Below are 22149 nucleotides of genomic sequence, written 5' to 3' on the forward strand. Positions count from 1 at the left end.
GACTCCATTCCAAGCCTGCTCCGTGGCGTCTGCGCGTGACCGGCGCCCCCTGACCCCGTCTGCTGAAATGGGGCCGCTTCTCGGGCGGGGCTCCCCCTGCCCATCCCACCAGGCTGTGGACAGCACAGATCCCATCTCCAGCGAGGGGCACGGGGCGGGCATGGGGGTGAGGTGGCGGTGTCTTTGCCTCTGTGGGCATACGGGTGGCAGGACCGGCGGTGGAAACAGCATCAGTTGTCCTGGAGCAGCCGAGGGCCACCCGAGTGTCCACCTGAGCCCAGAAGGTCATCGAGGTGATGGAGGGCAGGGCTCCCCTGGGTGCGTCTGAAGAAGCTGGGCTCCTGGGGCCGGCAGCCACGCGCTCTGCGAAGTAGAGGGACTAGGCTGTCCTAGAATTCGGGGGGCGGGCACGGTGCCTGGGCAGGGAGGGGCCCAGCTGGCCAGGAGTGGCCGGGTGAGGTGAGTAGAGGAAGTGGCAGACAGGGCGGCTGAGAGCCCTGCGGGGGGCGGGGGGGGGGGTGCCGCTTGGCTGCTGGACCTGGGCCTCCCTGCGCCCTGTGCATAGGGAGCCCTGAGGTCCCCCAAGATGACAGGTCCTGGCCGGGGCTGTAGTTTGGGGGCCTGGGAGTGTCCCTCTCTTGGGGCCGGTGGCCCTGGCTCTTGCGAGGTCAGCTCGTGGTGGGGGCTGGGGCCAGCTGGGAGGGGCTCCCTGCACCAGCAGCCAGGGGCAGCTTCCCAGCTGCCCCGCCCTCTGTGTGGCCAGGGGTCTTCTAGAACAGCAGCCCTGCCCTTGGTTGGGGGGTCCCACGCTGGGCGCGGGGCAGGTGGGACCTACCGGGGGCTCAGGGCGTATGTCCCTTTACGGTCCAGGCTGCGGCCGGAGCGGATGGAGAACCACAGGAAGGAGCTGAGCAGCATCGCGTACACCTGGGGGGGCGGCCCCTGCACGAGCTGCCCCGGCAGGCTCCCCGCCTCCCAGGAAGTGGCCAGTTCCTCAGGGTCCCAGCTGTGTAGGGACAGAAGAGAGGCACCGCCACCCCCAGCCACCTCCCTGGGGTCAGCCGGGCCCTTCCAGCTGGGGTGCTAGCAGGGGCAGTGGGGGGCGGGTACCATGGAGGCGAGGCAGGCGCTGGTCAGGATGGAGGCGATGTGTCCGTGTGTCCTCAGGAAACGCCTGATGCCCTGCAGGCAGTCCTGGGCAGAGGGCAGCAGTGCCCACAGTGGCCAGAGGCCAGGGCAGGGGGCAGTTGGGTGTGACATCCCAGAACAGCCACCCGGGGCTCTGGGAGGGGCACTGCCCACTAGCAGAAGGGAGCAGGGCCCTGTGGGACCCAGGGGGGCAGCAGGCACCTTCCTCTGGGCCTCCCTGAGCTCCTGTGTGGGTCATGGTCTGGCTCCCCCGGGCAGGGTGTCAGTCTGGGGCCCCAGCACCAGCCCAGGGCCGAGCCCAGCGCCTGGTTGAGGAGACGGAGCTTCCCAACAGGGAGGGCAGAGAAACAGCCAGCGGAGGGGTGTGGGGGTGCTGGGCTATCCCAGGGCCAGGCTCCATGCCAGGTTTCCAGTGCCCCCCAGGGCTTGGCACCCACAGAAGCGTTCTCTCTAGGAAAGGGGTTGATGCCTGCCTCTGAACCACTTGGATGGTACGTTTCGTTGGCATTTGGGGCCGGGCTGGGGGGCCGCACAGCAGGATGGGTTAGGTATGGCTCTGAAGGCCAGATGAGGGAGAGAGCCTAGCCTGGTGGCTGTTTGTCTTTCCATCTGCCCACGTGTCCACTCGACGGGGCCTCCCCGCTGTGCCCGCCACTCGCCAGGCCAGAGCCCAGCCCTGCTCACACTTGGGGTCAGAGGCGACTTTGGCTGCCCTGGAGGTCCGGATCTCCGGTTCCCGGGAGGCTGCGGGCACCCAGGTTTGTCCCAGAGAACAGCCCAAGGATCCTGGGCGCAGCCCTACAGCACGGTGCCCCTCAGGAAAACGGGCCCTAATCAGCCTGGTCTCTCCGTGTGGTCCCGCTCCCTCTTGGAGACAGCCCTGGACAGATCACCGTCCAGGACACCACACCTGCCTGCCTGCCCCCCACCCCACCCGGGCTGCTCTGCAGGAGAGTGGGCCCAGCGCCCCGTGCCCGCTCTCCTGTTGGCCCCGCATCCCCACCCGGAGGCCTGTGCAGGCTGCCCGGCTGCCCGGGGGGTGCGTGGAGAAGGCAGGCCGTCACCCCGCTGTGCAGATGGGGCCTGAGGCCTTTCCCTGGGTGGCATGAACCAGCCTCCCCAACTTTCAGCCCCCCTCTTGCCTGTTTCCTGGAGGGCGGCCAGGAGCCCAAGAGATAGGGAGGGTTTGTTTCCTGGACAGTGGGGGGGGGGGGGCTGGGGAGGCCGTGGGGGCAGCAGGAGCGAGGGTGCCAAGCCCCTCTCTAGGCCTTGGGAAGAAGGGGCTTCCTGCCTCTGGTCTCTGCGGCCAGACTGGCGCAGGCTGGCCCTCCCGCAGGCGTGCTTCCTCTGTGGGTCCCCCACCTGCTCCTCCGGGGGCCCTCAGGATGCCTGTTGTCCCCCCAGGTGGAGCTGATCGCCTCTGCTCTGCAGCCCTCAGCCCTGATCACCCCCAAACCCTGAGCTTCTAGAGGCTTCCGAGGGTGGGGTCTCAGCGCCTGGCCCTGCGCCTGGCCCCGGGGAGCCTGCAGGCCGGGAGCTGAGGAATGAGGGAGTGCGTGGAGGATGCGGCCTGCGTCCAGCCCGGAGGAGGGCCTGGGCTGGGCTGGGGTCAGGCTAACCTGGCCCGGCCACCCCTCCCCGCTGCCTCCTCTCACTGGGCAGCTGTCCCTGGCTGCCTTCCCCAAGCTCTGCAGTTGGCAGGTCCCCCAGGGTCTGGGGGAGGCCAAGAGGTGGCAGATGCCCTGGTCTGGGGCTGAGTCTCCAGCGTCGGGCCCCTCCCCTCACCTGGGTGGCAGCCGCCTCTCCCCGACACAGGTCAGCCTCCACACTGCCCAGGAGGCTGGAAGGAGAGGTCTTCCCACAGCACAGGAACTGCAAGGACAGACAGAGGGGGACATCTGGCTCTCAAAACCCCAGGAGCCCTGTGTGACAGATGGGGAAACTGAGGCACAAAGAGACCAAATGACTTGGCAGGGTCCAGCAGAGCTGGGGGCTCCTGAGAGACCAGGACCGGGGCTAGGGTGATGTGCCTGTCTCTTTTGGGGGCACCTGGCGCTGGGCAGCCTGCCCCCCCTCGCACACCCAGTGGAAAAGGAGGTGCCCTAGTGCCATCTGCCTGTCCGGGGGATCACACACCAGGGGCAGGGCCAGCCGCACGGCCTGCAGCCCCACACTCAAAGGGCCCTGCTTAATGCTGTGCCCTTAGCGGCTTGCAATTCTTAATAATTTTTTGGACAATGGCCTTTTATTTTGCTCTGGACCCCACAAATTCGGTAACAGCCTCATCCAGGGCAGAGGGAGGAGGGCTGAGCTCTTGTCCCTGGGGCATCGCTGTCCCGGGACCCCCTGCTCAGCACCTGGCCCAGGCAGGCCGACTTGGGGCCACCCTGAGCCCATTTTCTGGACCGTAGTCCACATGGGGAGGCAGACTGGCCCAGAGCTGCCCTCCACGCTCACCGTGTCCTGGACGGCCACCAGCTCCTGCCGCCGTGCGCTGGACGGGCTCCTCAGCGCCCGGTCATACACAAGATCGTAGGTGTCCAACATGGCATCCTCCACCTGCCCCGGGAGGGTCCCCATGAAGCCCCTCCCCGAGGCCGGGCCTGACCCAAGCTGCTGACGGACGTCCAGGGCCCCGCCTCGCCCGCCAGGTGGAGCTCCCTGCAGGCAGAGCCTCCTCCCCTGGGCCAGCTGCGGGCCAACAGGCCCCTCTGGCAGACCCAGGAGGGTATAGAGCCACAGGCCTGGCGGGGCTCCGCCTCCACCCGCACCCTAACATCACCCAGACCCCGTTGCCTCTGCCCACCTAAACATCCCCTTCTGTGCCTTTCCCCATGCTGCCCCCCAAAACAGAATGCCCTCCTCTTGCCAAGTTATTCCTTCAAACTGGAATCTCGCCTCCTCCCAGAAGACTTCCATGATTGCTCTGGCACAGGCAAGGCCTCTTTGAATTTCCCTGCCCTCTGATGCCTCCTTTCCCACCTCAGAGACCCTGAGCCCTCCATCACCTCCCTTCACACCCCCACGCCACGCTGACAGCTGGGACATGCTGAGGGGTGCTCAGGGATGCCCCAAAGGGCTGGGGGTGAATGGGGGACCCATGCCTGCTCTGGCCACTAACACCCGTCCTCTGGAAAGGAAGGGCAGCCACCCCACCTGCACCCTGGAGGACTGGGGCAGCCAGCAGGCGGGCAGTGGGGGCTGTCGTGACCAGCCTTTCCCGAAGCCCCTGGGCCCCCGTAGGAACCAGATGGACTTCCGTCCCAAATGCCACTGCTGGCGTTAATTAACCGTCGCTGTTGAGACACTGCTCCGCACGTCACCCCAGCCTCGGCCAGCCGCTTCCTTTCCCCCCGTTGGGAGGGGGCAGCACCCTGGGCTGGGCGGCTCACTAGGGGCCCTGTCTCGGCCTGTCTCCTCCAGTGAAATGAGGGTGGGGACCTGCCAGGCCACTGTGTCCTTGTGGGAGGAGGTCCTGGTGCCGACTGGGGCCCTGGCGGAGCCGGCCTGGGATCAGCGGGGTGGCTGTGACAAAGAGGCCAGCTCGGACAACCCCTCCTGGTTCCATCCCCCACCCCCAACTCCTCGACTCCCCCACTAGGGCCAGGTCCTTCCAGGGCAAACTGTTATCATTGTCATGTCATCAGGAGGGATGACACTGGCTGGGCTGCCAGCATCCATTCCCATGACCCCAGAAGCAGGGGTCACAAAGCAGATCTGGCCAAGCCACATCCCCTGCCCAAGGCCCTGGGTCTGGCAGTGGGGGCCAGGCTGGACTCTCCCTGCAGACCCGGGTGTCTAGCTGGTGCCCCCCCCGTCTGACCCCATCACCACATTCAGGGGGTGCTGGGGGCTGCCGGGTCCTGACAGCTGGGTGATGCCTGCCAGGGCACCTCACTCTTTAAGCCCATCTTCCAGAGCTCCAGGGGGTGCCCCTCAGGATGGGGTGCCTCTCAGATACTTGTACAAACCAGGTGCCAGGGGAGCCCACGCCCCCCACCTTCTGGGCCCTCGGCCTGGGCTCGGGGACTCTGGGCTACGCCTCTACCCCCACTGTCTGCTAAACCTGCGTGAGTGGCTCCGGGGATGGCCTGTCGGGGCTGCGGGTGGCTCTGCAGACCAGCCCATGGGCCCAGCAGTCAGCTCTGACTGGAGCCCACGCCGTGGCCAGATAATCAGGGAGGAGTGGCCTGGAGGCCAGGGTGGGGGTGGGGGCCTGGGCTGCTGGGAGCTGCGAGGACAGCGGCCCTTCAGCCGTCTCCTTGCTGATGTACTTAATCCTCAAATGAATTATTAAGCGGAGCCAGGTGATTCATTTCCGCCTCACCCGTCTGGGGGACGGGAGAGCTGTGGCAGTGGCTCTCAGGCTGGGACTAGTGCGTCATGAACCGTTGGGTCGCTCTGCATTCATTGCACAACCACCCGGTCCCCACGCTGCTGGCCCTCGCCAGCTTCAGGGAGCCTGCCAAGGCTCCTTCCCCACACCCCGCCAGGGGCTGCAGGCTGGCTTCTGGGCCAAAGGAAGATGTGGCCATCCCTGCCCTCCTCTGGAGTCAGGTTTCCTATCTGTAGGGTGGCCCTGGATGAGCCGTCCTGACCCTGTTTCAAGAGACTTTAGGGGTCCCTGGGGGGAGGCACGGGATGGGGGAGGATGCGGGTGAGTGGACCTAGCTGGGGGCTCCAGGATCTGGACCCCAGAAGCAGATAGTGTCCCTGTTCATAGGACCCTGTAGGGCAAGGGAGCCTGGCTGGGGTCTGTTTGGTCTGGGTTGTCCCCGAGACCAAGGTGCCTGCCCATGTCCCTGGGGAAGGGGGCACAGGATTGAGGTCAGCCTGCCCAGGCCCTGACACCAAACACCACAGTCCCAGGCGATGGAGGATGGGCCTGGGCTCCGGGTGCCGGTGGCCTCACCAAGCCCTCGGCATGCCCTGGTTCACCCCGCTGTGCGGCAGTGCCCTCGGGGGTCTCCGAGCTGCTCTTACAACAGAGGGAATGGGCAGGTAACAGAACAGGCTGCCCAGAGCGCCCGAGGGGAGGCTGAGCCCAGCCTCTGATGCCAGGCTCCTTCACCCAGCCGCCTCGTGCCCGAGTGGGCCTGGGCAGGCACAAGGCTGCCGGAAGGCAGATGGCGTCCATCAAACCAGGGCCAGGGGTCAAGCAGGGCCTCAAGGAGTGACGCTGAGGGCTGGTCAGAGCACGGGCTGGACCAAGGGGATGGGACAGAGAAGAGGCCCAGCTGAGAGCCATCAGCTCTCACTCCTTCCCTGCCCTGAGCCCGAGCCAGAGCTGGACCGTGGCCTGTGGCCCCATCCCTTGTATACACAGTGTCAGGGAGGAAAGGATGGGGGGTCTGTAGCACCCCAGGAGGGCACCCTGGCAGCTGTCTTGAGCAGGACCACCCACTCTAACCCAGACCACTGCTGGGGGGATGGGTAATGTGAAGCCAAAATGCGGAAATGCCAAAATGCCGAAATGCTCTGCTGGCCCAGGCACGGCTGCTGCCTGCCACGTGGAGAGGCCTGCCCCAGCCGAGAGCCATGGCCGCCTTGGGGGGTTCCCAGCCCCTCCGAAAGCCAGGGGAAGTGTCCTTTTTCTGATCTGGTCACAGGTAGGTGAGTGCACAGATGGCTGGACCACCTGCCCTGCAGGGACCTGCCCCCACCATTACCCTGGGTGCCACCAGCCCAGACACGAATGTTGCTGGGGAAGAGCCCACACTGAAAATGGAACCGGTAGGACACTCTGCCCCCCGTCACCTGGCAGCCCTGTCTCCAGGCAGGTTGGGGTCCTGTGGGTGAGGCCTGGACACGCTGTCCACCCTGTCCTCCCGGCAGCCCCCCACCAAAGCACCTCCCTGCCGGCTGGGCCCTCAGCAGGAGTGCAGACCCCTCAGTGCATCTTCGGGAACACTGACTCCCTCCCTCCCCCCGTTCCTCACCTCCCCCCCAACTCCCAGGAGCGATCTTCCCTGGCCAGGAGGGGGCAGGAATGAGGGGCTTTCGTTGGGGGGGAGGAGCCGAGGCCTGTACCTGCCTCCCAGCCCTCTGGTCCCTGCGCCCCCACCCCACCCCCAGGCAGAGGATGTCCCCACGGTGATCCCCAAATACCTGCCCATCTCTCCACTAGCGACAGGTGGCTGGGAGGGAGCATGGGACCCTCTGCTTCGGGATGGGGCAGGGAGGGTGCTCACCTGGGTGGGGTTGTGGAGTCGCCAGAAGGCCACCTGCACCAGGACACAGAAGACCAGCGCGAAGCACAGGAAGCCCTGGGGAGAGGAGGGGCGTCGTTCCACGGCGTCCGTGGGTGAGGAGCCGCCGGAGCCCTGCACCCCACTGCCCGAGGCGGGGACCTGGGGCGGCGGGCACACAGATCCCCACCCCTGCCTCTGGCCTGTTTTGGGAATCCTTCTGCTATTGCTCCTTTTGGCTCCCGAGGGCCTGCCAAGGACATTGCTAACCCTCTGCCCCAGGGAGTCAGGGAATTCCCGGCACAGACCCCTGCCCCCCTGCGACTGCCTCTGGGAGGGGCACTGACCCGGGAGGGGCCGGCACAGCCTTCCCTGGGCCTGGGATTGGATCTGGGAGAACCTGCCCCTCTCAGGTGGGCCGGGGGCTCTGAGCGGGGACACCTGGCTTGGTTTTTGTTTTCAAAACCTCTACAGCTGGGCTCCCGGCTGCAGCCCTCAACCCTGGGAGCCCGGGTTCTGGCCCAGAGCGCTCAGGTCAGGTGGGACTCAACCAGATGGTGTGGCCGTCTGCAGGGGAGCTCCGTCCTTTCGTCACACCCCGCCCCTCCCCGTGGCCCATGGACCCTGTCCCCTCACTCTCACCGCGGCCTGGCCCCCAGTGTTGGAGGAGAGGGGGATCCCTGGAGGACATGGTTCCAGCCCAGCCCCCACAGTGACCTTTCTCTCGGCCAGGTCCCGGGGTCTGAACTTGCAGAAGCCACTGAACACTGTGGACCCTCCCCTGAGAATGGGCTGGTGCCCCTGCGCCCTCTGCGGGCCAGAGGGTCACTGCAGACTCGGCCTGGCCTGCGGGCAGCCCTGTTTCTGCCGGCCCGGCCGCTGACCACACACCGCTGTCTGCAGGGCCCAAGCAACAGCTGGTACCGTCCACCCACCCTGCCTCGGTGAGGGCACCCTGTGTGGCTGGCTGGGCCCACTTGTCATGTCCCCTCCCGGCCTGGGGCAGGCAACAGCCTCGCTCAGGGTGACACCCAGGAGTCGCCACCCGTGGAGCAGAGGGATGCCTGCAGACAGACAGGCACTGCCCAGGCCAGGCAGGGCGCAGAAATGGCTCGGGGGTGTGTGTGTGTGTGTGTCTTAGGAGGGGGGGGCTCTGTGAACGAGTGGACCACCCACCAGCCCCCCAACTCCGCTGTGGGCGCAGGGCCCCCCTCTGCTCTGATTTGGACAGTCCTGCCTCCTTCCCGTGTCCTCTGGCTGCCTGGAGCCTGCAGGCCGCAGTCCCAGGGCGGCCCTGAAGGTGCCTCCCCCTTTCTCTCCCCCCTCCCCCCTCCTCTCTCTCTCTCTCTCTCTCTCTCTCTCTCTCTCTCTCTCTCTCTCTCTCTCTCTCTCTCTCTCGATCGTCCCCCCTCCCCGGCTCTCCCTCCCCTCTCCCCTCTCCGCCTCCCTGGCTGGCTGAGGGCCACCTTCCCCATCTGGAAGCCATCGCTCCAGGCTGCCTCCCAGGCTGGGGGCCCTGAGCCGGCTCAGGGGAGCAGCATTTTCCAGGAACTACTTTGTTCTGGGGGGGGGGATCATCGGCTCCCTGTCTCCCCCCCCTTGGCTCACCCACCACCCTGCAGAAGGGGTGGAGGGCGGAGAATGAGCCCACCAGGCCCCAAGGCCTCTACGGGGCAAAGGCTCCTGGGGTGTCCAGGCCCAGCCCTGGCCATTTTCCTTCTCATTCTAAACAAAACAGCCAGATAATCCGTGCAGATATGTTTTTAAAGAACACATAAAAACAGCTAAATAATCGGAATGGCTTCCTTCAGCCAGGGCTGCAAGTGCCGCTCTCATTTCCTGTTCTAGAGCTAGAGGCCGCTGGGGGGAGAGGCGGGGGGGGGCAGGAAGGGGGAGCCCGCGCCTGTCACGCTGGGAAAGGCCTCTCTGCTCCCCAGCTCCTTCATATGTGCCCCCCCACACACACGCCGGATACAACATGCACACGCACACGCACACGCACACGCACGCAGCTCAGGGAGCAGGGAGCAGGGAGCTGGGAGCCAGGTGGTCCAGCACCCAGAGGGCCAGGCTGGGGCCGAGGGCAGGGGCTGAGCTACACCACAGAGCAGCCCTGCGGCCCTCCCGGGTGCTCCCTGAACCCCTGCCCGAAGGTCAGGATGCGGGGCTGGGCAGGGGTCGGGGGGAGCTGGGGCCAGCCCTGGTGTCCGGCTGGGCCAAGAAGAGGCCGGAGCCCTTGAGACCAACCGAGCCAGGGACGCAGGGAGCAGGCGGCCGCCGTTGCCGCCTCCAGCCAGCCACCCGGTCGCCCCCTGGCGGCCGCCGCTGGCCTCTAGGCCTCGCTCAGCAGGACCCTCCGCCTGGCCCTGCGGTCCGTCCTGTGTGCGTCCCTGTGGCAGGCCCCTCCCCGGAGGGCCCCCTCTGGGGGGACAGTCCACCGCCGGGTGGGCTTCCTTCCCTCTGCCACCTGAGCCAGTGATTTTCAGCCGTTTCATCTCATGCACATAAACTAAGTATTAAAATTCCGAGGCACACACCGAAACATATTTTTTGCCAATCTGGGCAAAAAGTAGGTATCATTTTGATTCATTCACGTGGGACGGCTACTGTTGTGTTGGCTGCTGTCGTTTTTAATTTGAATATCTAAGGGGCAAGAGGTCAGTGTGGGGCGTGTTAAAGTTCTGTGGCACACCACTGCGCCGTCGGTTGAAAATCGCTGGCCTGGGCTCTTGGATGGAGTCAGAGCGGACGCCCAGGCCGGCCCTGCCCTGTCCTGCCTGTGGGCCCTGGTTGGGGCTGGTGACCCCACTCTGCTCCCAAGCACACCTAGGGCTGGCAGCTTGGGGAGATGACCCCGTCCCTGCCTTTGGAGAGGGTTCCAACCAGGAGACACTCGATAAATACTGTATTGATGACACAGGCCGGACGGAGAACCCTGACGGCTCTGGGGCTCCGAGGCCACCTGGGAAGCGCATCCCCCACCCCGCACTAGCGTCTAGGGGTCTCTAGCCCAGGGCTGGAGGCAGCAAAGCAGGGGCCTCCTGGCTGGAATGGAGAGAGGGAGGCTGGACTCCGCACATCCCAAGCGCCAAGCACGCACCAGGTGGCAGCGGGGGGGGGGGGGGGGTGCAGGTGAGGTCACAGGCACCAGCCGGAGCTGCCCCCCCATCCCCGCAGGTGAGAGAGTAGGAGCCTAAGCCCAGCGGGTAGGCGGGGCCGGCCGTAGAGCAGCAGGACAGGCCTGTGGTGGTCAAGGTGGGCCCGCCTGGAGGGGCAGGTGCGGGAACAACGCCGACTAGGCTGCTGCTGTGGGGCGAGGTCCAGGGCCCTGTGGGATCTCGGGGGTGGGGACACCACCTCCAATAGCTGCAAAGGACTGTGTGGAGCTCAGAGGAGCCTGGGATGCACCCACCAGGGGCGACTGCGCGGGCCCAGACCTACAGGCCATCCACAGGCGGAGGCGCCTTTTCCTGCCTCCCCTGGTCTCCCCGAAACAGGAAAGGAAGTTCACCAGAAGCCCCAGTGCCTCCAGCGCAACAGAACCAGACCCTCCCGGGCCTTGGGAAAGGCTGCCAGGCCTGGACGGCAGGCCGCCTCTCATGCCCGAGGCGATGCTCTAAAGGAGGGCCTGGGGGAGGGTCGTGGCTGGCCCAGCTAGAGGGTCCCTGAGGGGCTCAGGTGGGGGGCCCTGGCTGGTCTAGGGGGTGAGGCCCTGGTTGGTGTCTCGGGGCGGGGCCCTGGCTGGCTCACACCCTTCTGTCCCCGTTTCTGTCAGGACACTGCAGGGAGAGGCAGGCTCCCGGGGATTATAGTCCTGACATTCTTGATTCCAATCTGGGGGCTGGGGCAGCTGGGGGCACGGAAGACTCACCCCGGCCATGAGGCCTCCAGCCTCCCGCACAGTGGCCGCGGCGCTCAGCACAGCCCCCAGGGCGAGGAGTCCTGCCAGGCTGGCCCCTGCAAAGAAGGCTGGGCGGGCAGGGAGGGGAGGGTTAGGGTGCCCCGGCCAGGGGTCCCCAGCGTGCAGAGCCTGGGTGTGAAACCCACCCAAAGTGGGCGTGTATGTTGGACTTCGGGGAGCCACGTCTTCCCATCAGGCAGACACGTGCCCCCCGCCACCCCCCCTCGGCCCCACACTCAGAGGGACCCGAAGGAGGGAGCAGGCCCAGGCCCACCCCTGCTTCCTGCCCTGCCGGCCGGGCTATCTTGGAAGCTTCATCCCACCCCCTCCAGGCCCTAGCAACCGGCGGCCACGTGGGGCTGTAATCTTATCGGTCCTGACCCAGGCTTCCTGCAGAGAGGCTGGGATTCAGGGTTAAGGCTAAAAAGCGGGGCCTCCGGTGCACAAGGCCTGGGCCTGGGCCCCACATCCAGCCCAGTGGGCCTTAGTTTCCCCCATAGCCACCCTCCTTGGTGCTTTCACCTAAGGTCAAGCCCCTGGAGGGACCCTGTGGTCCCTTCGAGCCATTTCAGCCCCTCTCTGCCGGAACCCCTGCTCCAGGACACAGAGCCCAGGGTCCAGACGCCACCTGGCTCGCTGTCCCCAGGTTCCTGGGGAGGGGCTGTGGACCTCAGGCTCTGTGCAGCGGGACCCCAGGGCTGACCCTCTGCCCTGACCCACTGCCTGTCCCAGTCCGGCTCCACTGGGGGCCTCACCCCAGCCCAGGGCTCCTCCCCAGCTGCCTGGGCACCTGAAGCCCCTCCCCGACAGCGGCCACCAGGGCCCCACTCACCCCAGCTGTGCATGGCCTCGTAGGGGGACCCCTCCGGGGACACACGCCTGATGACAGCAAACTGGGCTCCGAAGTAGGTGAGCACTGCCATGGTGGCCACAGAGAGGCCCAGCAGCTGGGTGGGCAGACCCGGAGCGTGGGCAGGCGGGCACTCGCCCAGCCCAGAGGGTCCCCCCACCAGCCTCCCTCCAGCTTCTTGGTCTCATAGGAGACAGGCTCAGCTTCCGGGTGTTTCCATGGGGTGGTCTCAGGGAGGTCTTTGCCTCAGACACCCCCCGACACACTCAGAAACAACCTGACGCCCAGACACCCCCTCAACACACACACGGACACACACACACACACACACACAGACACACAGACACCCTCAACACACACACGGACACACACACACACACACACACAGACACCCTCAACACACACACGGACACCCTGCCTCCCACACACTTTCACACACACACAGACCAAACACACAGACAACCCTGACACACACCCTGACACTCATATACAAACACCCCAACACACACACAGACACCCCAGCACACACTCACCCAGATGTGCCTACACAGACACACAGTCACCCCGACCCCCAAAGACACGCCCATTGTCCACCCTCTACGCAGACCAGGGAGCTCGGATCACTCTGTCTGCAGAGCAGGGAGTGGGCCCAGCCTAGCCCCAGCCCCGGGTCCCCCACGCTGTGAGAACACCCTGCAACTCCAGGCATTGCTCCCTTCAACCCCAGTGCACCAGCCCTGCCCCGCACCCCCTTGGGCGCTGCCCAGTGGGAGAGCAGACACCCTCAGGGACCCAGGAGTATGCCCATGGGGCAGGATGGACAGCAGGGCTGGTGGATGTGGGGGAACCACCGTGCTGAGGTCCACTAACACGGATGCCACCCCTCCACCCTGATGCCCCCACCCTACCCCCTCCCCACCCAACCTGCCAGTTACCAGGACAAAGAAGCTGGTGACCAGCATCTGGCATTTGGCCACCCTGACTCGGCTCCTAGGGCCCATGGCGGTGTCGTCTCCTCTCCTCTCCCCTCCCCTCCCCTCCCTTCCCCCTGTGGTCTCAGCTGGGCGGGGGCCTCAGACTGCAGCTGCCCGCCAGGAGGTAGGCTGTGTCCGCCCATCTGTCTGTCAACACACCCTGAGAACTGAGCGGCTTGGTGCCCAGGAAGCAGGGCAGGCAGGAAGGGGAGGGGCGGCGAGGCAGCTTCTGCCACCCCCGGCTGCCCCGGCCCTGGCCCAGGACACCAGGACATTTACAGAGATCTGAGGCCTATCCCAGAAGGGCGCGGCCTTGTTCCTGGTGTGGCCACAGAGGGCACCTTGGGAAAAGGTGGGTGAGTAGGGGAGGTGCCCGGGTAGGGGTGAGCTCCCTGTCTCAGGAGTGTGGTCCTGAGGGCACCAGGGGATCCCCCAGGCCATGGGCCCGAGGCATTGCTCCAGGTGTGGCCCAGTCTGGGGCACAGGTGTGGCCTGAGGGGTGCGTCTGGGCGTGGGCTGCAGGGGCTGGGCAGCCTGACCCCCCCTCCCCGGAGATGAGCCATGGGCCTGTGTCTCCAACTCTGAGAGGAAAGCAGCGTGGCCACACTGCTTGGTGCCAGCTCCAGGGCATTTCTGCACCGAGTTTGGATAACATTTGGAGTGAGAGCCAGGCCTGGGATCCTGCCCTGCCCCTGCTGAGCACCTACTGTGTGCCCAGTACTTTGCAAAGATGACCTCACAGTGTCCTCCCAAAGCGGCACCAAACCCCTCTGTGGGCAGATAGCAAGGCTCCCCCAGGGACTGGCCGTGTGGGGACTGACCAGGCCTCTGACCAGAGCTCCCTTTCCCCGTGCACACTGGCTGGGGCGAGGAACCTGGCAGATTTCAGGTACCGCGAGTCCCCCCACTTGGCTGAGCCACACCCTCCCTCTGCAAGAGGAAGTGGCATCTGAGGAAGCCGCTGGCCCTGCCTCGCCCTCAGCTACTCACCTCTCTCCTCTGGACACCTGGGGTGGCCACCCACTCCCAAGGGCAGCCTGTGGGAGCCAGGAGGGACCCTAACGCAGCAGCTGCAGGCCCCACCACAAACAGGCCTAGGCTGCATCCTGTCTTCATTTCCATGGAGATGCAGGGCTTTAATGCATGTGCATCGCAGTGTACATGTGTTTGTGTGCATGTGTGTACATATGTGTGCATGTGTGCCTGAGTGCACGTTCATGTGTGTGCATTTGTGCACATGCCTGTGTGTGCATCTGGGTGTACACATGTTCACATGCCCTTGTGGGTATGTGTCTGTGTGCACGTAGGTGTGTGCATGTGTTTACATGTGAGTGTGTCTGTGCTTGTGTGTGTGCACCTGTGAGTGTGCATGTGTGTGCATGTCTGTGTGTATGTTATTTGCCGCCCAGGGACCTCCTTGCCCTCCCTCTTTCTCCCCCTCAGCCAATAATTAATTGGTAAATTGAAAACTGTTTGTCACATGAGCCAACTGAAAGAGCTCCCAGTGGCCCAAACTGGAACAATTTGAGAAAGAAAATCGATAACGTTGTGTGGACTGTAACCCACAGTATTTCACACAGACCCATGAGCCCGCCCTGTATGACGATTGAAGAAACGCATGAATGGGGAAGGAGGGACCAACGGCCAGTGCAGGGACTCCCCCAAGCTGAGTGTGGCACCCCCTTAGGGAGGGAGCCCCACTGCACAGGGACTTCCTTCCCCCTTCTGGAGGGCGCGGGATGGACGGAGGAAACCTGACCGGCGAGCCTCAGCCAGGCAGTCAAGGTCAGCCTCGCGGGGACAGGTCATGCTGAGAGCGAACGTGCCCCCCGATAGGACTAGAGGAGAAGAGCGCCCCTGGGTCCTCCCCTAAACACCAACCCCAATAGAATGCATCCTGCAAACACTGGCCCAGTGTCCCCCAAAACTGTCAAAGAGACAGTGAGAGTCTGAGAAACTGTCCCAGCCCCGGAGCCCGAGGAGACGCGGTGACTCAGGGTGATGATGCGGGGTCCCGGGTGGGTCCTGGGACAGAGGCGGGACAGGGGAAAACTAAGGGCACTGAACAACGCCTGGCTGCAGTTAGCAGGAGCGGATCAATACTGATTTGTGTGGCAAATGGCCACACCCACGTTGGATGTTGGAACTGGCAGAGCTGGGTGTGGGGCACACGTGAGCCCACTGCACTATCTTTGCAACTTTTCCGTAACCCTAAAGCTGTCCTAAATAAATTTTATTTAAAACCCAAAATTGTCCACCACCCAGTCTCAGGGCACAGAGGGGAGCAGGCATTTAGGATCTGGCTCGGACCGTCTACTCACTGGGTTGTGAGCTCTTGGCTCTGAGCTTGCCTGTCCTCCGACTCCATTAACTGCTCCCCCACTAAGACATCTGTTCATTCAGCGATGTGACCTGCCCACCTGCCCACCTGCTCACCTTCCCACTTGCTCACCTGCCCACCTGCCCATCTGCTCACCTTCCCACCTGCCCACCTGCCCACCTGCCCACCTGCCCACCTGCTCACCTGCCCACCTGCCCACCTTCCCACCTGCTCACCTGCCCACCTTCCCACCTGCTCACCTGCCCACCTGCTCACCTTCCCACCTGCCCACTTGCCCACTGGCCCACCTGCCCACCTTCCCACATGCTCACCTGCCACCTGCCCACTGGCCCACCTGCCCACGTTTCTTTACCCCTCCACCCTCACTCACTTGTTTCCACACAGTTCGTTCACTCAGCTCTCCGCTTGTTCGCCCGAACCTGCCTGCCCTCTGCCTGCCACCTGAGTTCACCTGGGCACTTGCCTCTGAGAATCCGCGTTGGGGGAGTTGGCACTGAACCAAGCCCTTCCCACTGTGAGGCGACTTCCCTGAGCCAGGAGGGGGCAGCCTCTACCTTCTAACCTTCCCAGAGGGGGGCCTGAGAGGTCTCCGCTCCTTCCCCATCAGAGATAATCCCAGGCCTGAGGCCTGGAGCAGGCGGTCCCTGCCCCCAACCCTGAGGGCCTGGCTGGGCGTGGCCCCTCCCACCCAGGAAGGCCACGGGTCACCACGGCGGCTTCCTGGGGCGCCCCTTCCTGTGTGGGGAGCCCCGCCTGCGCATCCCTCCCCCCCAGAGCCCCAGACCCCCATGGTCTATCCTTTTGCCCAGACCCTTTGGGAACGAAGGCCTGTGTTTCCCACAGGCGAGGAACCACGGTGGCCAAGTGCTCGTGGGGCTGGAGAGACCACGTCACGGGCTCTGAAGGGAGCTCGTGGCCACCGGCGCCACGTGGCCGTGGCCAGCTGCAGCAGCGAGGCTGTGTTGTCAGCGTCTCTCCCTTGTTCGCTGGGAAGGTGCCGCTGCGAGCACGGTCGCCGGTTTTCCCCTCTGCGCGCAGTGAACATGTCCCTGGCGGTCGGCGCTCGGCGGCAGCCTTCACGCCCCGACTCGGGGAAGGGCCCTTGGGCAGCGTGCCGGGCGGAGCCCCACCGGACTTGGTCTGTGTTCGGGAGTCAGATACAGGAGGCAAAGGCGCATGGAGAGGTGCTCAGCTCCACTGTACGGGCCGCCCGCCCAGAGAAAGGGGGTTGGAGCCTGGGCTGGGAGCGAGGCGGAGTGACTGCTCACAGGTACGGGGTCCCCTTGGGGCGCAGAGCACGTGCTGGAACGAGGGGCGGGGGCGGTGTGGCTGCGACGTACTAGCCGCTGACCTGAGTGCTCTCACAGTGAATTTTACGGTATGTGAGTTGTTGTCTCAGTAAAGCAGTTCTTGTGGGTTTTGTTTTGTGTTTTTTTAAAAAAGAGGTGCCTATGAATGTCACGGGTGGCCCGAGGTGGATTCACATGCTGTCACCTCAGGGGGCCTGGAGTTGTGTTCCCCAGAATTATGCTCCCTGCCCAGCTCTGGTCAGTGTGGGTCGCGGGCTTGGCGTGGGCCTTGGAAGGTGGAGGCGAAAGTGGAGGCGAATCTTCTTTTTGCGCTCAGGAGGCTGCTCGGTAAACCAGGGCTGCACCTGGGATCTGCCGGCTCACCCGGTGACCCTGGGCCCAGGGCGGCCAGCCCAGCAGCACACACAGCCCCAGAGCCGTGCGCACCTGCCAGAGCCGTGTGCACCACCTCAGAGCCGTGTGCACCACCTCAGAGCCGTGCGCACCTGCCAGAGCCGTGTGCACCACCTCAGAGCCGTGTGCACCACCTCAGAGCCGTGTGCACCTGTCAGTGCCGTGCGCACCTGCCAGAGCCGTGTGCACCACCTCAGAGCCGTGTGCACCTGTCAGTGCCGTGCGCACCTGCCAGAGCCGTGTGCACCACCTCAGAGCCGTGTGCACCTGTCAGTGCCGTGCGCACCTGCCAGAGCCGTGCTCACCCCCTCAGAGCCGTGCGCACCTGTCAGTGCCATGCGCACCTGCCAGAGCCGTGCACACCCCCTCAGAGCCGTGTGCACCTGTCAGTGCCGTGCGCACCTGCCAGAGCCGTGCACACCCCCTCAGAGCCGTGCGCACCTGCCAGAGCCGTGCGCACCTGCCAGAGCCGTGCGCACCTGTCAGAGCCGTGTGCACCTGCCAGAGCCCTGCGCACCTGCCAGAGCCGTGTGCACCACCTCAGAGCCGTGCGCACCTGTCAGAGCCGTGTGCACCTGCCAGAGCCGTGCGCACCTGCCAGAGCCGTGCGCACCTGTCAGAGCCGTGTGCACCTGCCAGAGCCCTGCGCACCTGCCAGAGCCGTGTGCACCACCTCAGAGCCGTGCGCACCTGTCAGAGCCGTGCGCACCCCTCAGAACTGTGCGCACCTACGGTTGCTCAGCCAGTCCGAGCCCTGGGGCTGTGATGGGTCCGAGATGCAGCCTGGGACCCACCTGGTTCTCACCACCGCTCATCCAGGTAGGGGCCCACCATCTGCCTGGCTGCCGTCCACCGGAGACCTCTAGGCTCCCAAAATGCAGCGGACACGCACTGGGCTCCCCTCTGCCTCACACGGCAGCGCTCAGCGGAGACCCGGGAGTCCCCATACCTCTCGGCATCAGTGACACGCTCTCTCCGGGTCTCTGTGGCACCCACTGCCTCCTCCCCCTTTCTCACTGGCTGAAATATTGGGGTTCCCCAGGGATAGATGCAGGCCCCCTTCCCTTCTTGCTCTGGCTCCTCAGGTGGCTTCGTCAATTCCTGTGCATGTAAATGTTACTGAACAAAGAGGTCACTGAACGCGGGGCCACCACTGTCCTACTTCCTGTCTCTATGAACGTGGGGAACCCAGGGACCTCCTAGGAGTTTGGGAATCTGCAGTGACTGCCCTTCTCTCGCTGAGCCCAGTGTCTAGAATATTCTATGTCCACCCCTCTACCTCCCCCTCCTTCCAGGGGTCCGCTCTGCTCCTTCTCAGGGCCTCCATCCCCCTGATCGCCGATCACCTCCTGCGCCCCAGGGACCTCGGGCTCAGCCTGGAAACGCTCCACCAGCTGGCCTGGTTCGCTTCACTCCTTCCACGGCTCCCTCACTACCCGTTACGCAAACTTGGAAAACACGTTCCACGTGTGTTTGTGTTTTCTGGGTGCCGAAGGCAGGAGGCGAGCGGGGTCCCGGTTACGCCATCCTGCGCGACGGGGGAGGTCGCCTTGAGCCCTTGGTTAAAGCAGCGATGGGCGGGTTTCTCCACTGTGACACGAGTGTTTTCCCATCTGTAACGCACATTTTGTGGGGAGGGACTTGGAAACCGCGTGACCGTCCTGTTACTGCTCACGATCTTGCTCGTTTCAGCATCACGGGTGATTCGCGCATTCACCGGGGTCAACTTTGGTCCAAACATATGAAGAGCGAAACTGCAGAAGCGAACAGCTCACAAGCCATAAACCGCTCGCTGCTCTGAGTGGCCTGGAGAAACCTCTTGCCCAGGGTCCCATCCAGCCCTGGACGTGACTCACCCCGGAGCCCAGGGTCCCCGCGCTCCAGACATTCCCTGCCCGTTAGTCACTCAGCGGCCCGCGCGCTTATCAGATCGGCCGCGGAGGCCTCTGGGAGCTCGAGCTCGGGGAGACCTTGTTTTATTCCTGGCCCAGGAACGGCTGGGCCCGAGGGAGGCCGTGCGACTCGGCTAAGGAGAAGCGGGCACTCCTCGCCCCCGCCTTCCCGCCGTGGGTCCGCGCAAAGTTTCTCCGGACTCCCCGGTTCTCCGTTAGACCTCATGTCCCGAGTGGCACTTCTGCGTGGAAACCCACCTTTGCTGGAGACACATCTGTCCTTTTGCTGGAGGTCAACAGCCCCGGAGCACCAAGCAGGGAGGCTGGCAATTCCTAAGGGTCAGGGGGTCAGAGCAGCCTCCCGCTGTCACAGGGCCCAGGGCGGTCACTTCCCTGCATCCCGTCACGTAGGCAGCGTATCTTCCCCATCATCACTAGATGAAGGGTGAGACGGGGCAGGGGGACCCTCTGGGAGAGACAGAGGCCACCCACGTGTCACTTTCGTCACCGCGTATTGTTACGGCTGCGCTAGTTCCCTCTCGGTGACTGTCGCCAGCCCAGCTGCTCCGAATCTCTACGTCTCGCTTTATCGCCAGGGTGTGTGCGTAGGAAGGAGCACTGGCTATTCCGTATTATCTGTGCTTTCAGGCATCCACTGGGGGTCCTGGAATGTATCCCCCGTGGACAAGGGGGGGACAACTTGAGTGTGACCGACAGAGGCCCACGTTCTAACCCTAGCCGCCCTTCTGTCCCTGCAGAAAAGAGCTGCTCTCCCCCACGCTGAGCGAATGGACGCATCTCAGCAGAACGTGACCTGTTCCTGTCTACTTACGGCGCTAAAATCGCCCCTCTGAGCCGGCGTCCGCGTCCCTCCGATAGACGGTCACCCTTTTTTTGCACAGCGCTCCCACTTTCTGATGCATCGAGGTGGTCCGGGTGCATGTCCCCATTTCCCTTCCCCGGCCCGGGGCGGCTGCAGCTCCGAGGGGCTCTGGTTCCCCTCGGCGGAAGGAAGCCAAGTCTGGGCACGAGGCGCACTGAGGGCTGTTGGGGCACCAGCTCTCCCAGCCCTTCGTGTGCACCCCACACCCCCCCCACGTCTCTGTCGGTCTCTTTACATCAAAGACGTTGAGTTTACAGCGGCTCCTCTGATTCCAGCCCAACACCGCAGGGTACACGGGGCAACTGAGCCACACGGGCCAGGGCAAGAACATAGGAATTTTTAACATCAGTTCACCAATTTATAAAAAATTAAAAAAAAAAAAAATCCGCTGTGGTTTTAAAAATTTATTTATTTTTGCCCGGCCGGGCGTGGCTCAGCGGTTGAGCGTCGACCTAGGATCCAGGCGATCGGGGTTCGATTCCCGGTCGAGGCACATGCCCGGGTTGCGGGCTCGATCAATGACTCTCATCATGGATGTTTCTATCTCTCTCTCTCTCCCTCTCCTTTACTCTCTCTGAAATCAATAAAGATATATTAAAAAAAAAATTATTTTTTTAAATTTTATTTTTGTTTAGAATAGTACAGATGTCCCTTTCTCTCCCCAATGACCCGCCGCTGTGATTCTGATTGAGATTGTGTTGAATCTATGGATCAGTTTGGGGGAAATGAACGTCTTCCTTACTGTTGGATCTTCCAGGCCACGAACACAGCGTCTCTCCCCATTTCTTCGAGTCGTCTTTAATTCCTCTCGCCAACGTTTTGGGGCTCGCCACTTCGTCATTGTTTATATCTAAGTATGTCATATTTTTGATGTTATTATACATGGTATTTTAACGTTCCGTTTCCAATAGTTTCTTCCAGTTGCTTTTTTGTTGGTTGGTTTGTTGTATTGATCCTGTATCTCACAACCTTAAATTTGCTTTAATCAGCGCAGTGTTTCCAGACTGGGTCAGCGCGCCTTCCTAGATGATCACGTTTTCTGTGAATAAGGGCATTTTCCGCTTTCTTTCCAACCGCCCCCCCCCCCGCCCCCCCGTTTTCTTGCCTTATTGCACCGGCTGACGCCCCCAGAATGTTAAAATACAAGTTTTGAGAAGAGACGCCCTTGTCTTGCGCCTGATCTTAGAGGGAATCACCCCGCTGGGAATTACTCCCGGTCGTCAGTGGTTCCGAGCGCGTTCATGCTGATTAGGTTTTTCTCTCCTCCTCAAATGTTAGCGTTTGCCAGCTACGGCGCCACGAGGCCCAGGGCGTTCTCCGTGGGAGGCGTCTGCTGCAAAGCTCATTTACTGCATAGACGTGGGGCTCCCCTGCCTGTTTCTTCTCGACTGAGCTTCGGTAGTTTGTGTCTTTTAAGAAATGTAGGTCATCTTCGTTGATGACGTGTCGGGCATAAAGTCCCTAATATTCGCTTATTAATCTCCGTGAAATCGGTAGCCTGCCCCTTCGCTCATTCCTGATGTTGGTAATTACCATCTTTGTGTGTGGGGGGGGTTTTTAAATTATTTAGGAAAATCTGTTTGGATGTTACTGACCAGCTTCTGACTTCGCCGATTGCTGACTAGTGTTTTCTGTTTTCAGTTTCACTGATTCTGCTCCGACTCTCGGTTTTGTGTTTCTTCTCCTTACGCTGGGTTTCATTCGCTCTCGCTTTTTGTAATTTCATGAGGGAGCTGACATCAGAGATTTGAGACCTTTGCTGTTGAATCTGTGTTGAGAGCTTTAGATTCTCCTTTCTAAGGACTGCATTCCACACAATCTGGAGTATTGGGTTTTCATTTTTATTTGGTTCAAAGCAGTTTCGATGTTGAGATGTGGGCTATTTAGATCTATTTCATTTTAATCCCGAGCAGTTGGAGGTTTTTCCGGGTATCTTTCTCTATAACTCGTCTCATGTAATTCCACCGTGGGCAGGGAATACATCCCGCGTAACAAGAATCCTTCTACGTTTTTCAAGGGTTGCGTTGTGGCCCATCAGGTGGTTTCATTTAGGTCACGCGCTTTTAGAAATAACGTGTATTTTGCCCTGGCTGGTTTGGCTCAGCGGTTACAGCATCGGCCCGCGGACTGAAGGGTCCCAGGGTCCATTCCAGCCCAGGGCACATAGCACGGTGGCTGCAGGCTCGGTCCCTCGAGAGAGCCCAAGGCAACCCACCCACGTGTCCCTCCCTCCCTTCCACTCTCTCTGAAAACCAATGGAAAAAATGT

At 62.9% G+C, this 22149-nt stretch overlaps 1 protein-coding gene across 1 annotated transcript; it reads right to left on the minus strand.

The window, feature by feature from the left end:
* Window positions 1–82: 82 nt before the first annotated feature.
* TSPAN32 (tetraspanin 32) lies at window positions 83–13089 on the minus strand. Its single transcript, XM_087822460.1, has 9 exons — window positions 13024–13089; window positions 12071–12185; window positions 11209–11306; window positions 7341–7415; window positions 3607–3708; window positions 2935–3021; window positions 1111–1194; window positions 836–927; window positions 83–363 (listed from the first exon to the last, which is right to left on the minus strand). Exons 1-9 carry the CDS (start codon window positions 13087–13089, stop codon window positions 231–233), a joined length of 852 nt encoding a protein of 283 aa, XP_087678586.1. The 3' UTR covers window positions 83–230.
* Window positions 13090–22149: the final 9060 nt, after the last annotated feature.

The sequence above is a fragment of the Miniopterus natalensis genome, chromosome 11, assembly GCF_054644295.1.
Source record: "Miniopterus natalensis isolate mMinNat1 chromosome 11, mMinNat1.hap1, whole genome shotgun sequence".
Lineage (NCBI taxonomy): Eukaryota > Metazoa > Chordata > Mammalia > Chiroptera > Miniopteridae > Miniopterus > Miniopterus natalensis.

Coding starts and splice junctions, on each gene's coding strand:
- TSPAN32 (XM_087822460.1), bottom strand. CDS start 13,089: ATGGGCCCTAGGAGCCGAGTCAGGGTGGCCAAATGCCAGATGCTGGTC. Junction 3,022..3,606: donor TGGTGGCCGTCCAGGACACG/GTGAGCGTGGAG, acceptor CTGTCCTTGCAG/TTCCTGTGCTGTGGGAAGAC. Junction 1,195..2,934: donor GAGAGGCGGCTGCCACCCAG/GTGAGGGGAGGG, acceptor CCCTCTGCCCAG/GACTGCCTGCAGGGCATCAG.